Below are 25,759 nucleotides of genomic sequence, written 5' to 3'. Positions count from 1 at the left end.
GACTGGAAAGAGACACCAGCAGAAAGGACAGCAGAGCAGCAACGGCTGGAGTTTCTGAGAAAAATGAGGGAGGTGCAGGACAGATATATTCCAAACAAGAAGAAATTTTCGAATGGAAGAAGGGCACTACTGTGGCGGACAAGTGAAGTCAGAGCCAAAGTACGTTTGTAAAAGCAAAATAGAGGGCATATAAGGAAGCCAAAGCTAGTAGGAAGATAGAGGATTGGGAAGCTTTTAAAAACTTGCAGAAGGAATCTAAGAAGGTCATTAGGAAGGAAAAGATGAATTATGAAAGGAAGCTGATGTTTAATATCAAAGAATATACTAAAAGCTTTTTTAAGTATATAAAGGGTAAAAGAGAATTGAGGCTAGACATCGGATCAATAGAAAACAACACTGGAGATATTGCAATGAGAGATGCAGAGATGGCAGAGGAACTGAATGCATATTTTGCATCAGTCTTCAAAGTGGAAGACATCTGCAGTGTACCGGACATTCAGGAGAGACAGGGAGGTGAAGTACAGTATGTGCAATGAAAATGACAACTGAGAAGGTGCTCAGGAAGCTTAATGGTCTGAGGGTGGATAAATCTCCTGGACCTGATGGAATGTGCACTCGGGTTCTGAAGGAACTAGCTGGAGAGATTGCAGAGGCATTAACAATGATCTTTTAAGAATTGATAGATTCTGCCATTGTAACAGATGACTGGAAAATTGTAAATGTTATTCTGCTATTTAAGAGGGGTGGGGGCAGCAGAAAGAAAACTACAGATCTGTTAGCAGAAAGGAAACTACAGACATCAGTGGTTGGGAAGTTGTTGGAATCAATTGTTATGGATGAGATTACAGAATACCTGGAGGCACATGACAAGATAGGCCAAAGTTTCCTGAAAGGAAAGTCCTGCCTGAGTAACCTACTGCAATTTTTTAAGGAAACTGCAAGCAGGGTAGACAAAGGAGATGTAGTAGATGTAATGTACTTAGATTTTCAAAAGGCCCTTGACAAGGTGCTGCACATAAGGCTGCTCAGCAATATAAGGTCCCAAGGAATTACAGGGGAATTACTAGTATAAATGGGGCATTGGCTGATTGGCAGAAAATGGAGAGTGGGAATAAAGGGATCCTTTTCTGGCTGGCTGCTGATTACCAGTTCCACAGGTGTCAGTGTTGGGACCGCTGCTTTTTACAATGTGTGTCAATGATTTGGACTATGGGATTAATGGATTTGTGGCTATATTTGCTGATGATACAAAGATAGGTGGAGGAGCAGGTAGTATTGAGGAGACAGAGAGACTTAAGATAGTTTAGGGGAATGGTCAATGAGGTGGCAAATGAAATACAATGCTGGAAAGTGTATGGCCTTGCACTTTGGTGGAATAAATAAATGGCCAGACTATTATTTAGATGGGGACAGAATTCAAAATGCAGAAATGCAAAGGGACTTGAGAGTCCTTGTGCAGGATACCCATTGTACCTCTAGGTTGAGTCAGTGGTGAAGAAGGCAAATGCAATGTTGGCATTCATTTCTAGAGGTATAGAATATAAGCGCAGGGATGTGATGTTGAGGCTCCATAAGGCACTCGTGAGGCCACGCTTGGAGTATTGTGTGCAGTTTAGAGCTCCTTATTTTAGAAAGGATATATTGACATTCGAGAGGGTTTAGAGAGGATTCATGAGAATGATTCCAGGAATGAAAGAGGAACGTCTGGCAGCTCTTGGGCTGTATTCCTTTGGGTTCAGGAGAATGAGGAGGTGGGGGAATCTCATAGAAACATACCGAATGTTAAAAGTCCTGATCATTTAGATATGGCAAAGTAATTTCCCATGGTAGGGATGTCCAGGACAAGAGGGCACGACTTCAGGATTGAAGGACGTCCATTTAGAACTGAGATGCAGAGAGATTACTTTAGTCAGAGGGTGGTAAATCTGTGGAATTTGTTGCCACGAGTGGCTGTGGAGGCCTAGTCATTGGGCGCATTTAAGGCAGAGATAGCTAGGTTCTTGATTAGCCAGGGCATCAAAGGGTTTGAGGAGAAGGTAGGGGACTGCGACTGACTGGAAGAATTGGATCAGTTCATGATTGAATGGTGGAGCAGACTTGATGAGCCGAATGGTCTACTTCTGCTCCTATATCTATGGTCTTACCTAATTCATGCCAGCTCCTTACAGAGCTTTGTCACCCTCCCACTCTTTATACTCTTCACCCTCACACTCAACAGCTCCCCTTCTGATTCTTTTGATGCCTATCTAACCAAACTTTCCAAAGATTTCCTCACATGAAATAATTTGTTTACAATTGCCTATTAACCTATGAACAGTCTTTGAGATGTGGGAGGAAATTGAAGCACTGGGAGAAATCCTGCATAGCCAGGAGAAAAATCTACAAACTCCACACAGGAGTCGGGATTACACATAAGCCCCTGGAGCTGCAAGGTTGCAACAGAAACTGCTGCACCAGTTCAGTGGATTTGAGTAAAATGGTTTGGTGGATTTCTTCTTCATCAAATAGAATTGAAATTCTTTTCATATCTGAGGAAAATGCCTTTGTGATTGCATTCTTTTCAGAAAGTTTGACTCTAATGAAGTAGACACATATTCATTGATAACTTCTACTAAGTTGAAACCAGACTCAGAGAAATCACAGCTGACACGAGTGTAGCCAAAGTACACTTTTAAATGAGGAATGAAGGAATGTGTAGTACGAAAGTCAGCAGTCAGAGCTTAGCTGTCCTGGGCGTGTGGTGGAAAGTAAACAACGAAAACAATTTGTAGGTCCAAGTCATTGGCAGAAAATGCAGGTGCTTTTCATCCAGTGAAATACATAAATTAATTGGTGAAAAGAGAAAGGTTATGGGATTGTCCTCTCGATGCCAATACAATTAAGGTCTCTTTTGCTTTTTCAGATGCTGATACGTCTCATTCAATTTAGCCAGCAGTTTATTGTATTCCCGACTCCAGCAGTTCGAAATGCTGGGGGTAGGCAATGACCATAGCTGATGGACGGGACTCCCCATCACCAGCGCCCGGCCCCTGACCATTTGTTTCCGGGCACTGCCTGCTAACTCTCGCGACAGCTCGGGCGATGGTTTCCATGGTGCTGTTGTTCGATGAGCCTTTGGCAGACACGGCCGGTCAAGCCCGGACAACGCGAAAATCGTGCCCTGGCAACCGAAGCACATGGCAACAAGATCCCGCAAAACAGCGGGAGCGCGGGCGAACCGCATTCTCCCGAGGTGGACGCGGACACACGCTCCGAGAGCACAATGGAAGCCTACGTGTCCTCGTATGCCAAGAACACCGCCCTTCGTAAAGTCCACGAGAGGGATGTGAGTGAAGTGTTCAAGTTAGATGCGAAAATATAAATTCTCCATCCCATCCTGATCTCCCTGAGGCCCCCTCTCCACTTTCCAAACGAGAAACGGCCCGTTCAGAACTTAAATGAGGAGAAACAACTGAGACATTGAATAATAGGTTATTGGAGGACCAAAGAGAAAGTCGAAGTCAGTTTTATTGCGATATACTCAAGTACATGATGGCACCGGGTGCAATGAAAAGCTTCGCAGCATATCAGCAGTATTAACAATACAAATATAACTTATACAAACATTTAACAAGACAATATAGAACAAAAAGTCAATTTTAGTGCAAAGTGGTGATTGTGTTGCTTAACCGTTTTTTTTAATGATTAGAGATTATCTAGTCGGTTCAACAATCCAGTGATTGAAAGGAAGTAGCTGTTCTTGAACCTTCTGCCGTGGGACTTCATTCTGCACCTCCTGCCCAATGGTAGCCTGTAGAAATAGGGATAGTGCAGGAAAATGCTATTTAAGTTCATGGTAATCAGGTTGAATGATGCAGGGTCAACATCAATTTTAATGTTTCCAGTGCTGGGTTTCCACCCGATGAAGAGATTCAGCCTGAAATATCAGCAGTTCTTTTCCTCATTTTCTGCTGGGCCTGCTGGGTTCCTCCAGCAGATTGCTACTCCATATATCCTGGCATCTGCAGTTCCTCATGTTCCCTATGTTTTGTATAGTTAATCTCCATATTGTTACAACAAAGTCATAGATTAAGGAACAGTTTCTCTTCTTCAAGCTTGGAATATTTCAGCCCTCAAGACTTAACCGAATTTGACTAGCCTTTTGAGTTCAGTGTCTTCTTTGACTTAAAACGTTGCATGATATGTTGATTTTGCATTTGTTTTGGATCTACAAGATCTGCAATGTTTTGCTTCTTTGATGTCTTATATTTATTTATATTCCCTTAAGCCAGGAAGTTTGTGATTAATAAACATTAGCCTCACCCTGCTGGTTCTGCCACCACTTGTCTTGATCAGCCCCTCCTGATCATAGAGACTTCCATTTTCGTCTCCAATTATTCTCAGTCTTAGCAAAGTGAAATGTGTTCTATTCCCAAATTTTCCAAATAATAGGATATCAATCTGAAATATTAAGGTCCTTTCCCAGAAGCTGCCTGAGCTGTTGAAAATTCCCAGCCGTTTCTGTTTTTTTTTTGGGGGGGGGATGTGTATCTTTAAGAACTGGGATGCTGAGAAAGGATTCCAACATCAGCTTCGCATTACCCTAATGGCAAATTAATGATGTACTTCTGGAAGGGAAGCATCTTGGGATTTACTTCAAGATGGCATGCTTGGTGCTAGATAATTTGAGTAATGGTACCAGTCTAGGTAGGCTTGATGCTTATAAATTGGATGGATTTACAAATGTTTTTCTTTCAAATCAAGCATAAAATTTAGAGACTCAAAATGCTGGAATCCAGAGCAAAAATGAAACTGATGAGAGAACTCAGCAAGTCAGGCAATATCCAGAGAGGGAAAAGTTCAGTCGACACTTTAGGCTGAGATACTTCATCTGGACTGGGCCCAGGGCAAGGGTTCCCAAACTCCGGTTAATGGTATGGGTCCATGGCATAATAAAAGTTGGGAACCCCCGACCTTGGGAATTGTACTAAGTAATTCTAGGCTCAGCATATGATAGCATTTCCAATGTCAGATGTGCACCTAATAATAATCACCACCTGCAATTTCCAACATAAACTGGGGCACCAAAGTATGACCTACTACCATGGTTAATTGACCACAAAGTATTTTAAATACTCCCATGCCCTCTGAGATAGAGAATTTGAGAGATTCACCATCCACTTTCAGAAGAAATTCCAAGGCACCCCAATTTTAAATGATTGCCCTCTAAGCTTGTAACCACGCTCCCTCTTTCAAGATCCTCCCACTGGTGGAAACACCTGAACATCTATTTTGTAATGCCCTTAAGGCATGACCCATTTCAGTAAGACCATCTATCATTCTTCTCAAATTCACAGCATACGGTTTCAATTTCTTCAACCAGCCAAGAAAGGATAACCTTCTCATTCACTAATTAGCCCAGTGAATCACCTTTGCATCATTCTTAAAAAAAAACAATAATTGTGCATGTGTGGCCCAACCAGTGCAGTGTACAATTGCAAAAATCCTTCTTTTTACACTCCAGAATACCAAACTAAAGGCCCAATTTCCCATTTGCCTTCATAACTATTTGTAGTATCTGCTTCCTAATGTTTTGAAAATTGTATTTTGAGCACCTAGAGTCACCTGTACTTTACTCATCTGCAGTTTTTCTCTATTTAGATAACATTGTCTTTAGATTTCTCATAGCAAAGTGCATCATGTCATATTTTCCCACAATAAATTCCATTTGCCAAGCTTTCACCCACTCACACAATCTATCTATCTCCAGTTGCACAATCTTAATATCATCATTCCAGCATTCCCTTCCACCAGCAGTATTTCCATGTCAACACAAAAAGATGTGGACTGCAATATCTGGGCAGTTAACCTTCAGTTTGAATCTGGCAGATTCAGTGTGTTTCATGGTCCACGAAATGTACAGGGAGGAGAAGGATTGGCAATTTACGTTTCTATTTCATCTCATTGCATTACATGAAATGAAGAACATCATATTGATATTAAAATAGAAGAAAAAAAGAAAAGGTGAAATACATGCAGTCTGTACACTTGAGGAAAAGGTACAGCTTATATTTCAAGTTGATGACTTTTTATCAGATGTGAAAAGATAACAGAAATAAAAATGATTTCAAACCTTGAGAAAGGGGATGATAACAGGATCTATTAAGTGACAAAAGTGAAAGCAAAAGAACTGATTATTGGACAAGTAAAGATGTATTTGCATAAAATACTAAAGAGAGAAACAGGATAATGTTCTGAAACTACTGAGGAGAATATTATGGATTTCGGAAGTCTACAATAAAGTTAGAAAATGAGAGAATTGTTGATTATCTGAAAATCCTGACCTCTTTGTTCAGGAGATATCAAATGTGTGTTGGGAGGTTGAGATTACATTCCTTGAGCATACAGTACTTGGATCTCTATTACAACAGTGAGCCCAGAAAGTCCATTCTACATTCTACAGGCATATGATCAGTTAAAATGCAGGGCCTATCAGAGACCAAAATGAGGACAGATGGCATGGCGAAGGGAATTCATGAGAGCTATATATCACTGTTGATCAAGGAAGAAAGTAAAGCTGAAATCTATCAAAGGAAAATGTAATTAAGAAGTACTAGAAAAGCTAGTTATAATGCATCCTAAATGGGTGAGAGAAATAAGGGAGGAAGTTCCAAGAGGCCCTGACTATAGTCTGGCAAATATCTACGGATTCAGGAATTGTATCTGAGTACCAGGAACTGCAAATGTTGTACTCCTGTTCATAAAAGGGTGGAGTGATAAAGTTGTGTTGGTTCAACTATGGTGGGAAAGTTTAAGGAACAAATATCAGGGTCGAATTTAACCGCTACCTGAACAAGTGTGGATTGATCAGCAAAAAAGCATAAATTTGTTAAAGGCATATTTAACAAAATTAACAATATTTTTGATCAATGCACACAAAATGCTGAAGGAAGCCAGCAGGCCAGCAGCATCAATGGAAAAGAGTACAGTTGATGTTTCTGGCTGAGACCCTTCATCAGGTCTGGAGAAAAAAAAGATGATGAGTCAGAGTAAGAAGATGGGGGGGGGGAATGGGAGGAAGAAACACAAGGTGATGGGTGAAATCAGGAGGGGATAGGGTGAAGTAAAGAGCTGGGAAGTAGATTGGTGAGAGAGATACAGGGCTGGAGAAGGGGGAATCTGATAGAGGACAGAAGACCATGGAGGAAAGAAAAGGGGGAGGAGCACAAGAGGGAGGTGATGGGTAGGTAAGGAGGTTAGGTGAGAGAGGGAAATGGGAATGGTGAAGAGGGGGCATTACCAGAAGTTTGAGAAATCAATATTTATGTCATCAGGTGGGAGGCCACCTAGATGGAATATTAGGTTTTGCTCTTCCAACCTGAGTGTACCCTCATCATGACAGTCGAAGAGGGCTTGGACTAACGTGTCGGAATAGGAATGGGAAGTGGAATTAAAATGGGTGGCCACTGGGAGATCCCGCTTTTTCGTGTGGACATCAAAATATGTTTTGATGATATAACATAAGAGTGTTTCTATATCAAGTAATGTATAAGACTTCTGCAATATAAGTGGATGTGTACAACTTATGAGTATATGTTTTATGAATTAGAACTGATTAAACAATTTTGCCTTTTTTTTAGAATAATTAAGGAGATCAGTGAAATTTACATATGTCTATTAACCCTGAATAAGCCTGCAATTGTTGTTGATCTACAGTGTATGAGCAGTAAAGCTGTCATTGGGACAGGGTCCAGACAACTTTTGAATTTGCCCTTGGGGGCCAAGTTACCGTTGCTTCCGGGGAGTGGAGTTCTCCTATATACAACAGATCTGGGTGAAAAGGTAAATCATTGAAATGAGAAATAAATTCCTTCTCAGACTTTTTACTGTTAAATTTAGAGTCAATTAGAGATAGCACAAATATAGTGATGAATTGCTGGAATTCTACTTTTAACTTTTCAAGTCAAATTTTTACATCAAATCAATGTAGCAACTATTTTAAATTTTACCATATAATTGGAATTACTGATAAGAAAATTAAACATGTAAGTCATATCTGTCAGGATGCAGACTAAAAGCTACCATGATTTGATTCTGAACCTTTGCTCCGTTGTAAAAAGGGCCTGTAGGATCATTCGGGACCTAAACCATCCCAACCACAATCTATTTCATCCAGGAAGTGAAACTGTAGCATAAAAGCCAGGACCAACAGGCTGTGGGACAGATTCTTCCACCAGGCCATCAGACTGATGAACTCACGCTGATTTGAGTGTATTCTATATTACATTGGCTGTTCTAGTCATTATAAATTATTAAAAATTACTATGATTGCACATTGCATGTTTAGATGAAGACGTAACATAAAGATTTTTACTCATGTATGTGAAGGATGTGAGAAATAAATTCAAATCAATTCAATAATCTCAGTCAGTAGTATTACTGACCTTTTTTTAATTGTGTAAGATCTCCTTTAAGGCAGAGTTTCTGGTTATAAAATAAACAATAAGAGGGATGGAGTCAGATTCTTTGAAGAGCAGAAGATAACTGCAGATGTCAGAAATTTGAAGTAAAAGTAAAAAATGCTGAAAATATTATGTGACTTGTAGAATATCCATGGAAATATCAATAGAATTAATAGGGATGGTGATCCTGAATCGGACCTCAAATTCGTACTCCATTCTCCTTATTGTCTTGGAATTCCCATTGGGAGGGGTTTGTATAGTCGAATTGATAATGTTGACATTCAAGCAGGTTCAATCATTTAAGACCATAAAATATTGGAGCAGAATTAGGCCATTTGGCCCATCGAATCTGCTCTGCCATTTCATCACTGAGCCAATTTGCTCTCAGCTCCAGTCTCCTGCCTTCTCCCTGTATCCCTTCATGCCCTGACCAATCAAGGATCTATAACCTCTGCCTTAAATATACATAAAGACTTGGTCTCCACAGCTTCCCGTGGCAAAGACTCCACAGATTTACCACTCTGGCTAAAGAAATTCCTCCTCATCTCAGTTCTAAATCTATTCTGAGGCTGTCCTCAGGTCTTTGACCCTCCCACCAGAGGAAACATCTTCTTCACATCCACTCTATTGAAGGCTTTCACCATTCGATAGGTTTTAATGAGATCACCCCTCATTCTTCTGGATTTTAGCCAATACAGGCCCAGAGCCATTGAATGCTGTTTATATGACAAGCCATTCAATCTTGGAATCATTTTTGTGAATTTCCTTTGATCCCTCTCCAGTTTCAGCAGGTCCTTTCTAAGATAAGGGGCCAAAACCTGGTCATAATACTCTGAGAGGCCTCACAAGTGCTTTATAAAGTTTCAACATTACATCTTTCTTTTTATATTCTAGTCCTCTTGAAATGAGTGCTAACATTACATTTCCTTTCCTCACCACAGACTCAATCTGCAATTTAACCCTTAGGGAGTCCTGCACAAGGACTCCCAAGTCCCTTTGCGCCTCGGTTTTTGTATTTTTTCTCCTTTTAGAAAATAATCAATTCTTTAATTTCTTCTACCAAACACTTCCCGACACTGTATTCCATCTGCTATTTCTTTGGCCATTTTTCTAATCTGCCTAAGTCCTTCAGTAGCCTCTCTACTTCGTCAAACTGCCTGCCCTTCCGCTTATCTTCATATCGTCTGCAATCTTTGCAACAAAGATTCCATCATCCAAATCATTGACATATATCATAAAAAGAATCGGTCCCAACACAGACACCCGTGGAATACCACTAGTCAATCAGCCAATCAGAAAAGGCTCCTTTTATTTCTACTCTTTGCCTAATGCCAATCAGCCATTGCTAGAATCTTTCCTATAATATCCTGGGCTTGTATCTTGTTAAGCAGCCTCATATGTGGCACCTTGTCAAAGGCCTTCTGAAAATCCAAATTCGCATCAACAGACTATTTTCCTTTGTCTATCCTGTTTGATATTTCTTCGGAGAATTCCAACAGATTTGTCAGGTAAGATTTTCCCTTGAGGAAACCATGCTGACTATTGTCTATTTTATTAGGTGCCTCCAAGTACCGTGAGACCTCATCCTTAATAATTGACTCCGACATCTTCCTAGCCAGTAAGATCAAACTCGCTGGCCTATCGTTTCCTTTCTTCTGCCTCTCTCCCTTCTTGAAGAGAGGAGTGACGTGAAATTTTCCAGTCTTCCGGAACCATTCCAGAATCTAGTGATTCATGAAAGATCATTATTAATGCCTCCACGATCTCTTTAGTTGTTTCTTTCAGAACTCTGGGGTGTACACCATCTGGTCCAAGTGACTTACCTACTTTCAGACCTTTCAGTTTCCCAAGAACTTTCTCTCTAGTTATGGTAACTTCACACACTCAATGCCCCTAATACCTGGAACTTCTACCGTACTGCTAGTGTCTTTCACAGTGAAGACTGATGCAAAATACTTATTCAATTCATCTGCAATTTCATTGTCCCCCATTTCTACCCTTCCTGCATCATTTTCCAGTGGTCCAATATCCACTCTTACCTCTCTTTTACACTTTTCGTATTTGAAGAAACTTTTGTTATCTTCTTGAGACTTAGACGGGCTGATCCAAGGCTGGTGTTGCCACCGCCAACTGAGGTGTCATGGGAGAACAATGAAAATCGGAAGCAACGAACTTGCTGCTGGCTGTGTGTCCAGAGACCTGAGTGTTTTGGGCATAGAGCTCAGGAAAAGCAATTTAACAGACTTTTAATACCATAAACCAGCAAATTGTTTTGTTATGTCTTTCCTCTCACTGTGAAATGGGGCCACTTCTTTTTCCCTTATTAGGGAGAGAAAGAGCCTACAGTATGTCAAATTAACGGGTGAACAAGTAGTCTTTGCAGTTCTTCAAGTCTGTGTCTTTAATGATACTTCGCTGCACGCTTGAATACTCGGTGAGGGGAGGGCCACAATGCTTTTTTGCTGGTGGGAGAGGTGGGACCCTTGATTTGCTGCCACGTGTGTGGGAGGGGGGAGTTGGGGGGGGCTTTGGTGGTCTGACATTTAACTGCAATTCATTCTTTGGGGTACTCCTCCGTTTTAGTAGATGTTTGCAAAGAAAAAGTATTTCATGATGTATGTCGTATACATTTCTCTGACATTAAATGTACCTATTGAACATTATTGGCTAGCTTACTTTCATATTCCATCTTTACCTTCTTAGTGATCTTTTTAGTTGCCTTCTGTTGGTTTTTAAAAGATTCCCACTAATTTTTGTTCTATCATATGCCCTCTCTTTGGCTTTTTGTTGGCCTTGACTTTTCTTGTTAGCCATGGTTGTGTCACCTTTCCTTTAGAATACCTCTTCCTCTTTGGGTTGTATATCTCCTGTGCCTTCTGAATTGCTTCCAGAAATTCCAGCCATTGCTGCTCTGATGTCATCCCTGCCACTGTTCTTTTCCAATCAATTCTGGCCAACTCCTCTCTTGTGTCTCTGTAATTCCCTTTACTCCACTGTAAAACTGATACATCTGACCTTAGCTTCTGCTTCTTAAATTTCAGGGTGAATTTGATCACTCTCCCCAAAGAGTTATTTTACCTAAAGCTCTCTAATCATTTCTGGTTCATGGCACAAGTGGCATCAAGAGCTGCTCTAAAAAGTCAACTCGTAGCCACTCCAGAAATTCTCCCTTCTATAATCCATCACAACCTGATTTGCCAAATCTACATGCATATTGAAGTCCCCCATGACTATTGTACTATTGTCCTTTTGGCATGCATTTTCTAACTCCCATTGTAATTTGTAGGCCGCATCCTTACTACTGTTAGGGGTCTGTATACACCTCCCACCATGGTCTTTTTACCCTTGCAGTTTCTTAGCGCTAGCCACAATGATTCAACATGTTCCAACCCTATGTCATTTCTTTCTAATGATTGATTTCATTTTTTACCAATAGAGCAATGCCGCCCTTTTGCCTTCCTGCCTATCCTTTTGATACCATGTGTATCCTTGGACATTAAGCTCCCAGCTATAATCTTAGAGCCTTAATTCAGTGATGCCTACAACATCATACCTGCTAATCGGTAACTGTGCTGCAACACGTCGATCTTATTCCGTATTCCTGCATTCATTCAAGTATAACATTTCAGTCCTGTATTCACCATTTTCAATTTTGTCCACCTTTTACATTGCAACTCATCCTGTTATCTACATTTCTGCCCTATCAACAGTCTCTCTTCACTACACATTGTCTCTGTTTGTAAACCAGCTATCTCATCTTCACTATTATCCACCTTTCCTACGATACTTCTCACATTGAATTATTGGCAGCTCAGGATACTAGACACACCATGCTCAAACTTTTGATTCTGATCTTTGTTTGAGGTTTCACGTCCTCTCCACTAGTTGTTCCAGCACTCTGGTTCCCATCCCCCTACAACTCTAAATTAAACCCCACTGTGCAACATTAACAAACCTTCCTTCTAGAATATTAGTCCCCCTTCAGTTCAGGTGCAAACCATCCCTTCTGTACAGGTCCCACCTTCCCAGGAAGAGAGCCCAATGATCCAAAAATCTTACGCTTGCCCTCCTACATCAAGTCCTTAGCCACATGTTAAACTGTATAATCTTCCTAGTTCTGGCTACACTGGTACGTGGCATAGGTAGCAATCCTGAGACCACAATACTAGAGGTCCTACCCTGTAACTTTCCACTTAATTCCCTGAACTCCCTATGCAGAACCTCGTCACTCATCCTACCCATGTTATTGGTACCTACATGGAACATGACTTCTGGCTGTTCACCCTCCCAGTTAAGAATGCTAAGATATCTGAGATATCCCAGAGCCTGGCACCAGGGAGGCAACATACCATTTGGGAATCTTGTTCTCACCCACAGAACCTTCTGTCCATTCCCCTAACTAATGGATCCTCTGTCACCACAGCAAAGAGTCACTAAAACCTCTGTGACTTTCCTCTGTTAGATCATTTCCCCCCAACCCCCCGACCGTATCCAAAGTGATATACCTGTTGTTGAGGGGGATGGCCACAGGGGTACTCTGCACTGCCTCCATAACCCTTTTCCCCTTCTTGACTGTCACCCAGTTTCCTGTGTCCTGCACCTTGGGTGTAACTTCCTCTCTATATGTCCTATCTATCACCCCTTCAGCCTCCCAAATCATCTGGAGTTCATCCAGTTCCAGCTCCAACTCCTTAACGAGGGTTGTCAGAAGCTGCAGCTGGATGCTCTTCTTGTAGTTTTAGTTGTCAGGGACACTGGAGGTCTCCCTACCTTCCCACATTCTACAAGAGGAACATTCAACTATCCTGCCTAGCATCTATACTGTCCCAGCTATGCAGATATAAAAAAGAGAAAGAAAAAAAGTTTTTATTTCCTTTGCTTTCTCTAACTGAAGCCTCAAAGAGCTAAATCCTCAAGATCATCACTCTGACTGTGTCTACCCAGATGATGGCTGCTGCGCTTGCCTCTGCCTTTGTTCAATTTGGTCTTACTAAGCAATCCCAAACATCGATTGGTCACTAGTCAAAGCTGCCATGACTCGCTGCTAACTTTTATCCTCAAGCAGTGAACCTGATTGAAGATGCTGGAGACTATCGATGGGATAACATCACAGTAGCAAAGTTTTGTCAATGATAGCAGGGAGTTTATTGAGGATAACTATTGCATGAGTATATTTAAGGATAATTTTGATTAAGATAGATAAAGGAGAATTATTGGATGTGCTTTGTTTGGACGTTTGGAGGACTTTTAATAAGGTCCACATAAGAGATGAGTATGCAGAATTAAAGTATGAAATTGGGGATAATATATTGGCAGAGAGTTAGAAGAAATGGTTCTTTCTTGGGTGTTGATTGAGGTGCCACAAGACTCGATGCTTGGGATCCAGTTATTCATATATATCTTCACCATTTGGGTGAGAGTTTTCAGGTTTGCATGTGACACAAGGTTGGAGTAGTGAGAAAATGTAAAGAGACTCCTATCTAATTTAAACAAGTACTGTGAGCAAGTGCACGGCAGATGCAATACAATGAGGATGCATATGTATGACATTGGTCACTGAAATTTGAAAGACATTATGATGTAAATATTGATATATCAGGAATGGCGATGGTTCAGTGAAAGCTACAACATTCATTGAAAGTAAACGTTCAGCGCAGCAAGTAATTAAGGAAGGAATATGATCCTTTATGTTAAAAAGATTTAGAAGGTTATCTTACTGCAATTGTTCAGGGATTGTGTGAGATAACATTTGGAATTTTGTGTGCAGCTTGAGTCACTTTAAGTAATGTCACCCTTGTTGTTGCAACTGTGAAAGAGAGAGAGAGAGAGCGACTGACCCATCGTTACAGCACATTTTAATATGTTAAAGGACAAAGGTAACAGGACAATTTCTATAGTTACAATGCCTTCATAATGTTTCTTTTGAGTTACATAATTTTGAAAAAAACTGGATCTTCTCACCAACACACCCAAAATGATTGTTAATTACTGAGGTCTCTGAGTCATATTCGTGAATGGGGTGATGATTATATTCATGCATATGCAGACAAGTCAATTGGATGTTCCCTGTTCAGCGCTGCATTTTAAATTTAATCTACAATCCACATTGAGATCTGAAGGTTGGTTGCTGTTGAAGTAATATTTGCTATATTGTGTCTCCAAAATACGCCCAAACACTTGCCATGGAGAGAATATTGTTTAATAATAGCTCTGTGACTAAGTTTACTCAGAATCAGATTTAATATTATTGGCATAGGTTGTGAAATTTGTTGCTTTGCAGCAGCAGTACTTTACAATAAATAATAACTATAAATTACAATAAGAAGTATAAATATTTAAAAAAGTTAAAATAAGTAGAATAAGAAGAGAGAAAAAATTAGTGAGGTAGTGTTCATGGGTTCACTGTCCATTCCGAAATCTGATGGCAGAGGAGAAAAAGCTATTCCTGAATTGTTGGGTGTGTGCTTTCAGGCTCCTGTACCTCCTCCCTGATGGTAACAGTGAAAAGAGGGCATGTCCTGGGTGATAGGGGTCCTTAATGATGGAGACTGCCTTTTTGAGGCATCTCCTTTTGAGGGTGTTCTGGATGCTGAGGAGGCTTGTGCCCATGATGAAGCTGGCTGAGCTTACAACTTTCTATAGCTTTTTCCAATCTTATGCATTGCCCCCCCCACCCCCATTAACAGATCGTGATGCAGCCATCTGTAGAAATTGCAAGTGCCTTTAGGGGCATACAAAACCTCCTCAAACTCCTAATGAAATAAAGCCATTGCCATCCCTTCTTTGTAACTACATCGAAATGTTGGGCCCAGGATAGATCCTCAGAGATGTTGACACGCAGGAATTTGAAATTGCTCACCCTATTGATGAGGAGTGGTGGGTGTCCCCTCATTTTACCCTTTCTGAAGCCTATAATCAATTCGTTGATCTTACTAATGTTGAGTGCAAGGTTGTTGCTGGGGCACCACTCAACTAGATGATTCCTAGGATGGCAAGACTAATACGAGATTATTTTGATTGGGCCTAAATTCATTGGAGCTCATATGACTGAGAGAGGATCTTATAGAAACCCTTAAAATCCATATAGGAGTAGATATTCCAGATGCAGGGAGAATGATCCTGATGGTAGGAAATCTAGAACCAGGTGTCACAGCATCAGGAAACAGAATATGTCATTTTCAATTGATATGTTGAGATAGTTTTAAGACCTATGGGATGGTGAACCTGAGGATTGCTACAGAAGGCAGTGGAGCCAAGTCAGACCAATATTTTCTTGAAGAGATCAGTTTTACTTTATAGGATTAAGAGGAACAAGGACAAGAAAGCCAAAAGTGAGATTTGAAGGAAACAATCAGCCTGTCCTTCTGGTCAAGATGGTGCTAGGGAACAACAATTCCTCAGGGGACGTCTCCCAGATAGTCAGTCATTTCAGCTTTGCTCTGTCTTCTACTTAGTCTTTTTATTTTAATTTTTTTGGAGCCTGTGACTTACAGTCTCTAGTTCGATCGAGTGATTGACTACATTTCTTGCTGATTGAAGTGTTGAGGAAGATTGAAGCAAGTGCAGAGGAAAGGGAGCAGTTCTTGGAGAAGCTGCTAGTTTGAGTTGTTTTGCTCAGAAGGGTGGCTGGAATGTGTTGCTTTCCTCAGAGAGCCTGCTTCATATCACTTTCCTTGGAGATGCAGCTCGTTTGAGTCGATGCCATCGGAGGGACATCTGGTTCGAGTTGCTGCAATTGGAGAGGCTGCTGATTCGAGTCGCTTTTCTTGGAGGGGCCGCTGGTTCAAGTCACTGGGTCCTGGTGCTCTTGGAGATGCTCCTGAAATTCTGAGATTTATGGGTTGGACTGTTGTTCAGACTAGCTGCAGTTCATATTGGCCTCTTTCAGTTCTATGTTTTTTCATGCTCTCACCCATTTTTGTCACTTGGCGGCTTGGGGGTTTGGGTGATCTCTTAGTTTTTGTGCGAGGGAGGGGTTGTAGGTGTTTGGAGTTTGAAAGTTTTAGATTTTTTTTGGTGCAGGTGGATTGATGTCTTTCTTTGAACTACTTAAATGATTTCCTGTCTTCTGTGGCTATCTGGAGAAGAAACACATTTCAGTGTTGTATTCTGCATGCATACTTTGACAATAAAGTTAACCTTTGAACCTTTTAAGTCATGTTGAATGGCCTACTCCTAGGGTTAAGAGAGTATTTGGATAATGAGTATAGATTGCAGAAAGTTATCATTGGATTGGTTCCGGGGTAAATGGTATTTCATCTGGAGAGGTGCGGCAATGCATTAAGAAGAACAAGCAGTGAAAGAGAATAAATGGTAAGATTCATGAAGTACGGTATTGAAGAACAGAACGTTATTGAATACCTAATGAAGTAGAGGGGGAAGACAACATGATTAAAACCATATACCAGTTTTAAGAAGACTTGCTTTTATTGGACAAGGCATAGAGCATAACAGTGAAGAACCATGTTGATGTCAAATCTTCAAAAGGATCTGATAACACTGGAGTGGGTGTAAGATTCACAATAACGTTAACTTGTGTGGAAGATGATTGAATCTAATGTAATTTTGTTTTCCTTCTATGGGTGCTGTCTGACCTGCACAATGCTCTCAAATTTTTGTTTTATGAAAGCAATACCAGGGCTGAATTTTTTTATTTGTGTGTGGTTGTGAGTGGTTGTCATGAGTTTTTACCTCATGGCAGAGCGGATATTGAGATAATAATAATCAGAGAGAATTATTGTACAGATTGCATTGATTAGAGAAAGACGGTAGATTTATTTAAGGCAAATCATGTCTAAACAAGGTATGAGAATTTTAATCATGTGGAAAAACTAGAGGACACGTTGTTCTCCTGGGAGCCAAGAAGGATGCGATGGGATCTGACAGAGGTATTTAAAGTTGTGAAAGGGATTGTCAGGTATAATAAAGAGAAATAATTGACATCTACTGGTTGTCAATATCCAGGGAATGTAGAATGAAGGTGATAAGCCCATGGTATTATAGGAACAATACCTACATGGAGAGAAGATTGACTGACTGGCAGCAAAGAAAGATTAGAAATAAAGGGGGCTGTTTCTGGTGACTAGTGGCATTTTGCAGGGATTGGTGTTGGGAATGCTTCTTTTCATTATTTATATCAATGAAATAGATTGTAGTGTATGGTCAAGCAATTTGGTAGAAGGAATAAGATATATAGATTATTTTCTAAACAAGGAGCAAATTGAGAAATTGCAGGTGCAAATGGACATTTGAGTCCTCGTGTAGAATTCCCTAAAGATTAACTTGCAGGTAAGTTGGTAGTAAAAAAAAGCAAATGCATTGTTAACATTCATTTCAAGAGGACTAGAATATACAAACAAGAACGTAGTGCAGAGGCTTTATAATGCAGTAGTCAGACCTCACTTGAGGTATTAGAAACATAGAAAACCTACAGCACAATACAGGCCCTTCGGCCCACAAAGTTGTGCCGAACATGTCCCTACCTTAGAAATTACTAGGCTTACCTATAGCACTCTATTTTCTATGCTCCATATACCTGTTAAAAGTTTCTTAAAAGACCCTATTGTATCCGCCTCCACCACCATTGCCCTCAGCCCATTCCACGCACTCACCACTCTCTGAGTAAAAAACTTAACCCTCATATCTCCTCTGTACCTACTCCCCAGCACCTTAAACCTGTGTCCTCCTGTGGCAACCATTTCAGCCCTGGGGAAAAGCCTCTGACTATACATACAATCAGTGCCTCTCATCATCTTTTACACCTCTATCAGGTCACCTCTCATCCTCCGTCACTCCAAGGAGAAAAGGCCAAGTTCACTCAACCTATTCTCATAAGGCATGCTCCCCAATCTTGGCAACATCCTTGTAAATCTCCTCTGCACCCTTTCTATGGCTTCCACATCCTTCCTGTAGTGAGGGACCAAAACTGAGCACAGTACTCCAAGTGGGGTCTGATCAGGGTCCTATATAGCTGCAAGGTTACCTCTTGGCTCTTAAATTCAATTCCACGATTGATGAAGGCCAATACACAATACACAATTAACCACAGAGTCAACCTGCACAGCTGCTTTGAGCGTCCTATGAACTTGGACCCCAGGATCCCTCTGATCCTCCACACTGCTAAGAGTCTTACCATTAATACTGTATTCTGCCATCATATTTGACCCACAAAAATGAACCACTCCACACTTATCTGGGTTGAACTCCATCTGCCACTTCTTAACCCAGTTTTGCATCCTATCAATGTCCCGCTGTAACCTCTGACAGTCCTCCACACAATCCACAACACCACCAACCTTTGTATCATGAGCAAACTTACTAACCCATCCCTCCACTTCCTCACCCAGGTCATTTATAAAACTCACGAATACTAAGGGTCCCAGAACAGATCCCTGAGGCACACCACCACCGGTGACCGACCTCCATGCAGAAAATGACCCGTCTACAACCACTCTTTGCTTTCTGTGAGCAAGCCAGTTCTGGATCCACAAAGCAATGTCCCCTTGGATCCCATGCCCCCTTACTTTCTCAATAAGCCTTGCATGGGGTACCTTATCAAATGCCTTGTTGAAATCCATATATACTACATCTACTGCTCTTCCTTCATCAATGTGTTTAGTCACATCCTCAAAAAATTCAAACAGGCTCATAAGGCATGATCTGCCCTTTACAAAGCCATGCTGACTATTCCTAATCATATTATACCTCTCCAAATGTTCATAAATCCCGCCTCTCAGGATCTTCTCCATCAACTTACCAACCACTGAGGTTAGACTCACTGGTCTATAATTGCCTGGGCTATCTCTACTCCCTTTCCTGAATAAAGGAACAACATTTGCAACCCTCCAATCCTCTGGAACCTCTCCTGTCCCCATTGATGATGCAAAGATCATTGCCAGAGGCTCAGCAATCTCCTCCCTGACCTCCCATTGTAGCCTGGGGGAACATTTCATCTGGTCTCGACGACTTATCCAACTTGATGCTTTCCAAAAGCTCCAGTACATCCTCTTTCTTAATATCTACATGCCTAAGCTTTAGTCGGCTGCAAGTCATCACTATAATCACCATCTTTTTCCATAGTGAATACTGAAGTAAAGTATTCATTAAGTACCTCTGCTATTTCCTCCGGTTCCATACACACTGTCCCACTCGATAAGTCCTATTCTTTCTCATCTTATCATCTTGCTCTTCACATGCTTGTAGAATGGCTTGGGGTTTTCCTCAATCCTGCCCGTCAAGGCCTTCTAATGGCCCCTTCTGGCTCTCCTAATTTCCTTCTTAAGCTCCTTCCTATTAGCCTTATAATCTTCTAGATCTCTAATATTACCTAGCTCTCTGAACCTTTTGTAAGCTTTTCTTTGCTTCTTGACTAGATTTATTACAGCCTTTGTACCCCACGGTTCCTGTACCTTACCATAACTTCCCTGACTCATTAGAACAGTGAATTGTTCTCATTGGAACAATACCTATGCAGAACTCCACACAAATATCCCCTGAACATTTGCCACATTTCTTCGGTACTTTTCCCTGTGAACGTCTGTTTCCAATTTAAGCTTCCAATTTCCTGCCTGATAGCCTCATAATTCCCCTTACTCCAATTAAAAACTTTTCTAACTGGTCTCTTGTGAGCAGTTTCATGCCCTTTATCTGTAAAAGGATGTCCTGGCATTAGAGAGGATTCAAGGAGGTTTATGAGAATGATCCCAGGAATATCTAAGGGTTAACATGTGAAGAGTGTTTGGTGGCTCTGGGCCTGTACTCACTGGAATTTAGAAGAATGGTGGTGAGGGTGGGTGGGATCTCATTGAAATCTATCAGCTATTGAATGACCTAGAGAGGATGTGGAAAGGATGCGTCCAGTAGTTGGGAAGTCTAGCATCAGGGAGCACAGCCTCAGAATATAAGAACCTTCCTTTAAAACAGAGGAATTCCTTCAACCAGACGGTGGTGAATCTGTGGAATTCATTGCTACATCCGGCTGTGGAGGCCAAGACATCGGGTATATTTAAAGCAGATGTTGATAAGTTCTCAAGTAATAAGGGTGTTAGGGTTAAGGGGAGAAGGCAGGAGTGGGGATGAGAGGGATAATAAATCAGCCATGATTGAATGGCGGAGCAGACTTAATTCTGCTCCTATGTCTTGTGGTGATTGGAAAAATAATCAAAATAATGTGAACATGCAGTTGTTGATTAAGACAGATGCACTACCATCAAGACAGATTTAAGCATAATGTTGAAAAGCAAGATTAATGGCAATCCAGAAGGAATGAATTTGCAAGGATTTGCAAAGTGGGACTGGTAAGATTATTCTTACACAAAGCTGATATGTACTGAATGAGCCAAATGGCTTCCTCTCAAGGAGAAACCACTCTGACATTGTTGAACTTAATTCCTTAGCAGAGAGGTTTAGAAACAGTAACAACATTTGAAAAATGTCTGATGAGCTCTTGAAATGTAGTAATTTACAGAACTCAAGTGGGAGATGGAATCAGTGAATTACTGACTGCTGTAAACATGATGGGCCAAATGGTGCTCTAACCCAATTCCATGATAAAGTAATGGCATGCAGTATTTTTTTTCTAGAATTACAATCCTTACAAAATGTTCTAAGTTATTTAAAATTTTCACAAATCAAAACATTAGTCTTACCACTGTAATAGTGAAATGGATTCAAAAATAATATGAAATTCTTCATAATTTGTGAATATAATTTGTATCAATAGCTCAAAATATGAGATCTCTATCCTGCAGGCTTCAGGACAACTTGAGTGAGAGGTGGAACTTGCAGTGCCATAGAAGAAAATTATCTGAACATCTATTCTTGGAGCTGAATAGATGGGGTTATATGTTTAACCCTTGGAAACACTCAATGTACTGTAGATGGTTGCCTTTTTTGAAGAATAAAGACACAAGTGCTTGACATACTCAGCAAGTTAGGCAATACCTCTGGAGAGAGAAACATTTAATGTTTCAGGCCAATCATCCTTCATCCAAACTGATTGTTCATGTTCAGTTTAGTAGATGTTTTTTGTGTATATTATTAAAATAAATACAAATCTAAAATGTTTTATTTTCTATCTTGATTCATTCCTTCAAAATTTCTCATCATCTTTGGTTCTCAAGGCAAACAAAATGTTGCTTTAGTCCTTCATTAAATAAAGCATGGATTAGATTTCCTGCAACAGAGGAAGCTCTTTTGCTTGTTCTTGCCAGAAATCCATGGTCTGTTGAATAGTTCAAAAAGGTACCTGCTAACCTTTTTGATTGTGGAATTTCTACTTAGAGTTTTGCTAACTTTATAATTTGAAGCTACTGGAAGTCTCAAAAAATTCTCAATTTTAGCTTATTCACATTCCACAGGCAGTAATACAATGAACCAAAGAGTTATTCAATGATTATAATTGTAGTTGTAACTGGTTATAACAGGAACATCAGAAACCTTCTTATCCACTTCAATCAAGATATTTTGCACGTCCTTTTGTAAGTCAGTAAATAAGTTGTCCTACATGTCTAACTCTTAAAACTTAAATTGTTTAAGCTTCATCAACCATCTAGTGAGTTCAACCTCACGGACCCCAATCTTCACCTATTGAAACTGAATTACAAAAGCCTTCACGATCCTTATTTGAGTAGCTACTACAAGCGTAAAGATACTCTGAGGAAGTTAAAAAATCAGGGGCTTATCACAGAAAATAACAAGGTAAGATATTGCCAGTTTAATTGCTTTTATTTGTTTAAATCCAGGTTTAGTTTTCCAACTGCTCATTGATGCTAAAGCAATAGTTTTATCATTTAGCAAAGTCTGATTAACTCTCTGCTAGATGTTAAATATTAATTTTTACATTTGTATTTAAATCAGATAACAAGTGAGACATAAGCTTTAGTGAATGGTAATGGATGCTTGTAAAGCGTTTGACAAGCTCCTTTATGGTAGGCTGACCCAAAAGATTAAAGCATTTTGGATCCAACGAGTCCATAAGACCATAAGACATAGGAGCAGAATTAAACCATTCAGTCCATCGAGTCTGCTCCACCATTTCATCATGGCTGAATTACTTTCTCTTTCAACCCCATTCTTCTGCCTTTTCTCCATAAACGTCCATGCCCTAGCTACTCAAGAACCTATCAACCTATAATACACCCTATAACCTGATCTTCACAGCCACCTGTGGCAACAAATCCCACACAGACTCACTGCACTGACTATAGAAATTTCTCCTCATCTCTGTTCCAAATGGATGTTCTTCTGTACTGAGACTATGCCCTCTGGTCCTAATCTCCCCCATTATAGGAAACATCATCTCCATGTCTACTCTATTCATTCCTGGAATCATTCCCACGATGATACACTGAACCCTCTCCAATGTCAACACATCCTTTCTTAGATAAGGGGCCCAAAACTGCTTAGAATACTCTAAGGGAGGCCTCACCAGTGTCTTGTAAAGCCTCAGTATTCCTTGCTTTTATATTGTAGTCCTTTCAAAAGGAATGGTAACATTGCATTTGCCTCCCTCACCACTAAGTCAAGCTGTAAATTAACCCTTAGGGAATTCTGCGCGGGGCCTCTGAATTCCCCTTGCACTTCCGATTTTTGAAACTTCTCCCTGTTTAGAAAATAGTCTATGCTTTTATTCCTTCTATCAAAGTGCATGACCATACACTTCCTAACACTGTTCCATCTGCCACTTCTGTGCCCATTCCTCTAATCTGTCCAGATTCCTGTGCAGCATCCATGCTTCTTCAACACTACCTGCCTCTCCAAATATCTTTGTATCATCTGCAAACCTGGCCACTAAGCCATCAATCCCATCATCAAAATCATTGACATATAATGTAAAGAGAAGTGGTCCTAAAACCAGTCCCTGTGGAACATCATTAGTCACTGGCAGCCAACCAGAAAAGGCTCCCTTTACTCCCACTCTTTGTTTCCTGCCAATCAGCCAATGCTCTATCCATGCTAGTATCTTTTTTGTAGTACCATGAGCTCCTATTTTGTAAAGCAGCCTCATGTGTGATATCTTGTCTAAGGCCTTCTGAAAATTCAAGCAGGACAACAACCACCAATTCTCCTTTGACTATTCTGCTTCTTGTTTCCTCAAAAATTCCAACCGATTTGTTAAGGCAAAAATTTCCCTTAAGGAAACCATGCTGACTTTGGCCTAGCTTTTCACATGCCTTCAAGTCCCTGAGTCCTCATCCTTAATAGTCAACTCCAATATCTTCCTAACTAATGAGTCATGATAGATTGGATTCAAAATTGGTTTAGCCATAGAAGACAGGTAGTGGCGGAAGGTTGTTTTTCTGACTGGAGGTCTGTGGCCAGTAATGTTCCATAAGAATCAGTGCTGGAAACTTTTGTTTGTGATATATGTAAATTGTTTGGGAGAAAATATAGATGGGCTAATAGTAAGTTTTCAGATGGCACAATAATTGGGTTTGTTGATAGTGAGGAAGGTTGTCAAAGGATTCAACAGGATATAAATTAGTTGGAAATATGGACAGAGAAAAAGTAGCTGGACAAGTATGAAGTGTTGCAATTTGGGAAGCAAAATGTTAGGAGGAAACTACAGTATATGACAGGACCCTTGAGGGCATTAATGCAAGAGGGATCTTGGAGAGAATACTCATAGCTCCCTGAAAGTGGCAGTACGCTTAGATAGGCTGTTAAAGAAGGTATACACTATACTTGCCTTCATCAGTTGACATGTTATGTATAAGAGTCAAGAAGTCATGTTGCAGCTGTATAAAACTTAGGTTAAGCCACATTTGGAGTATTGTGTATAGTTCTGGTTGCAACATTACAGGAATGATGTGGAGGCTTTGGAAAGGGTGCAGAAGAGCTTTATCAGGATATTTCCTGGATTAGAGACTATTAGCTACAGAGGCCGAGGGGCGACCTGAAATAAATATATAAAATTATGAGAGGCACCGATAGGAAGGATAGTCAGTGGATAGTAAGAATCTTTTTCCCAGGGTGTAAGCATGAATAGATATCAAATAGATACAATTCTGCAGAAGCAGTGCAGTACTTAAAACTCGATAGTGGCACAGTTAGCAAGACACTTTACAGTACATGTGACCTGGGTTCATTTCCTACCGCTTCCTGTAAGGAGTTTGTACATTCTCCCTGTGACCACGTGGGTTTTCTCTGGGTCCTCCAGTTCCCTTCCACAATCCAAAGACATACTAGTTGGTAGTTATTTGGTAATTGTAAATTGTCCCGTGATTAGGCTCGGATTAAATTGGTGGATTGCTGGGTGGCGTGGCTCAAAGAGCCTACTTCATGCTGTATCTCAACAAATAATTAAATAAGTACATCAAGGCCTTATCGCCCTTAATCAACAAGAAACCCAATAACATTTGCCTATCATTTTGTTTCATTGATTTCTTCAGCAAAGGTATGGGAGTTTCAAACTTTTTAATGATATTAAATCAAAATTTATTGAAATCATCAGAAGAATAAAATAAAACTGAGCTGAAAGCCTGTCAAATAGATATAATTTTGTATTTTAATGGATGAATTAAGTAAGGTCTACAAGATTAATAACATTCTGAAAATGAAGGAAAAGAGTTTATTGGAATTTGTTTAATGAGCCGATAATCTGAACTTCTTTGAAAAAATTATGTATTGGTATTAGTTTCTTCGATATGCCATTGGATGTAAGTGGCAGGTTGGTTATCAAGATTATTTGCTGTTTCTGAACTGATGATGAATCAAATCCCCATAAATGGGTAAAAACTTATGTGTATTTATTAATGGTTTTTTTTCAGATTATATGCACTTTGAAGGAATTTAATGAGTATAGAGATTACCTCACCAGTATCAAATTAGATTTTGAAAGAAAATATGCCCAAGAACAGGTGAACAATCACATGTATATATACATTTGAACCAAATTATTTTTCTATGTTAGAAAATGGAAAATAATGATATCTATTTTGGATCTTAAGCGCTTTCTTGTGAAGCAATTACTGAATCTTCAAGATCAAGGTCTTGCACAGGGCATAACCCTTTCCGACCTACAAGAGTGGCTCACAAATGAATGCAAGAAAAATATAAGCAGAAAGTCTCTAAGGGAAAGGTACATTTTTAAATGATTTTTGTAATTGTTCCATTGACCAAATGACATCCTTCGAAACTTTCATAACAAGTTTAGTGTTGTTTACAGGAGAAATTATTCCAACCCCTTGTAAGCTTTGTTTTCTGATGTTGAATCACAGATGTGAACTTTTTTGGGATTGTTGAGCATTCAGCAGTTATGTGGTTTAAAAAAAATTAAGAGGTACCTTCTTTTCAGAGTTAGTAATGTTTAAGTAATT

General features: G+C 40.1%; 1 protein-coding gene across 1 annotated transcript in view; it reads left to right on the top strand.

The window, feature by feature from the left end:
• Window positions 1-3,081: 3,081 nt before the first annotated feature.
• The window catches only part of LOC132398151 (uncharacterized), a 79,223-nt gene continuing 56,545 nt past the window's right edge, over window positions 3,082-25,759 (top strand). Inside the window, exons 1-5 of the mRNA XM_059977198.1 lie at window positions 3,082-3,325; window positions 7,696-7,821; window positions 21,978-22,139; window positions 25,211-25,300; window positions 25,391-25,521. Of these exons, the coding sequence (XP_059833181.1) occupies window positions 3,107-3,325; window positions 7,696-7,821; window positions 21,978-22,139; window positions 25,211-25,300; window positions 25,391-25,521 (728 nt within the window). The 5' untranslated portion in view covers window positions 3,082-3,106. The remainder of the gene's footprint in view (window positions 3,326-7,695; window positions 7,822-21,977; window positions 22,140-25,210; window positions 25,301-25,390; window positions 25,522-25,759) is intronic.

This window comes from Hypanus sabinus, chromosome 8 (genome assembly GCF_030144855.1).
Source record: "Hypanus sabinus isolate sHypSab1 chromosome 8, sHypSab1.hap1, whole genome shotgun sequence".
Classification (NCBI taxonomy): domain Eukaryota; kingdom Metazoa; phylum Chordata; class Chondrichthyes; order Myliobatiformes; family Dasyatidae; genus Hypanus; species Hypanus sabinus.
This window is presented reverse-complemented; position numbering and strand designations above follow the sequence as displayed.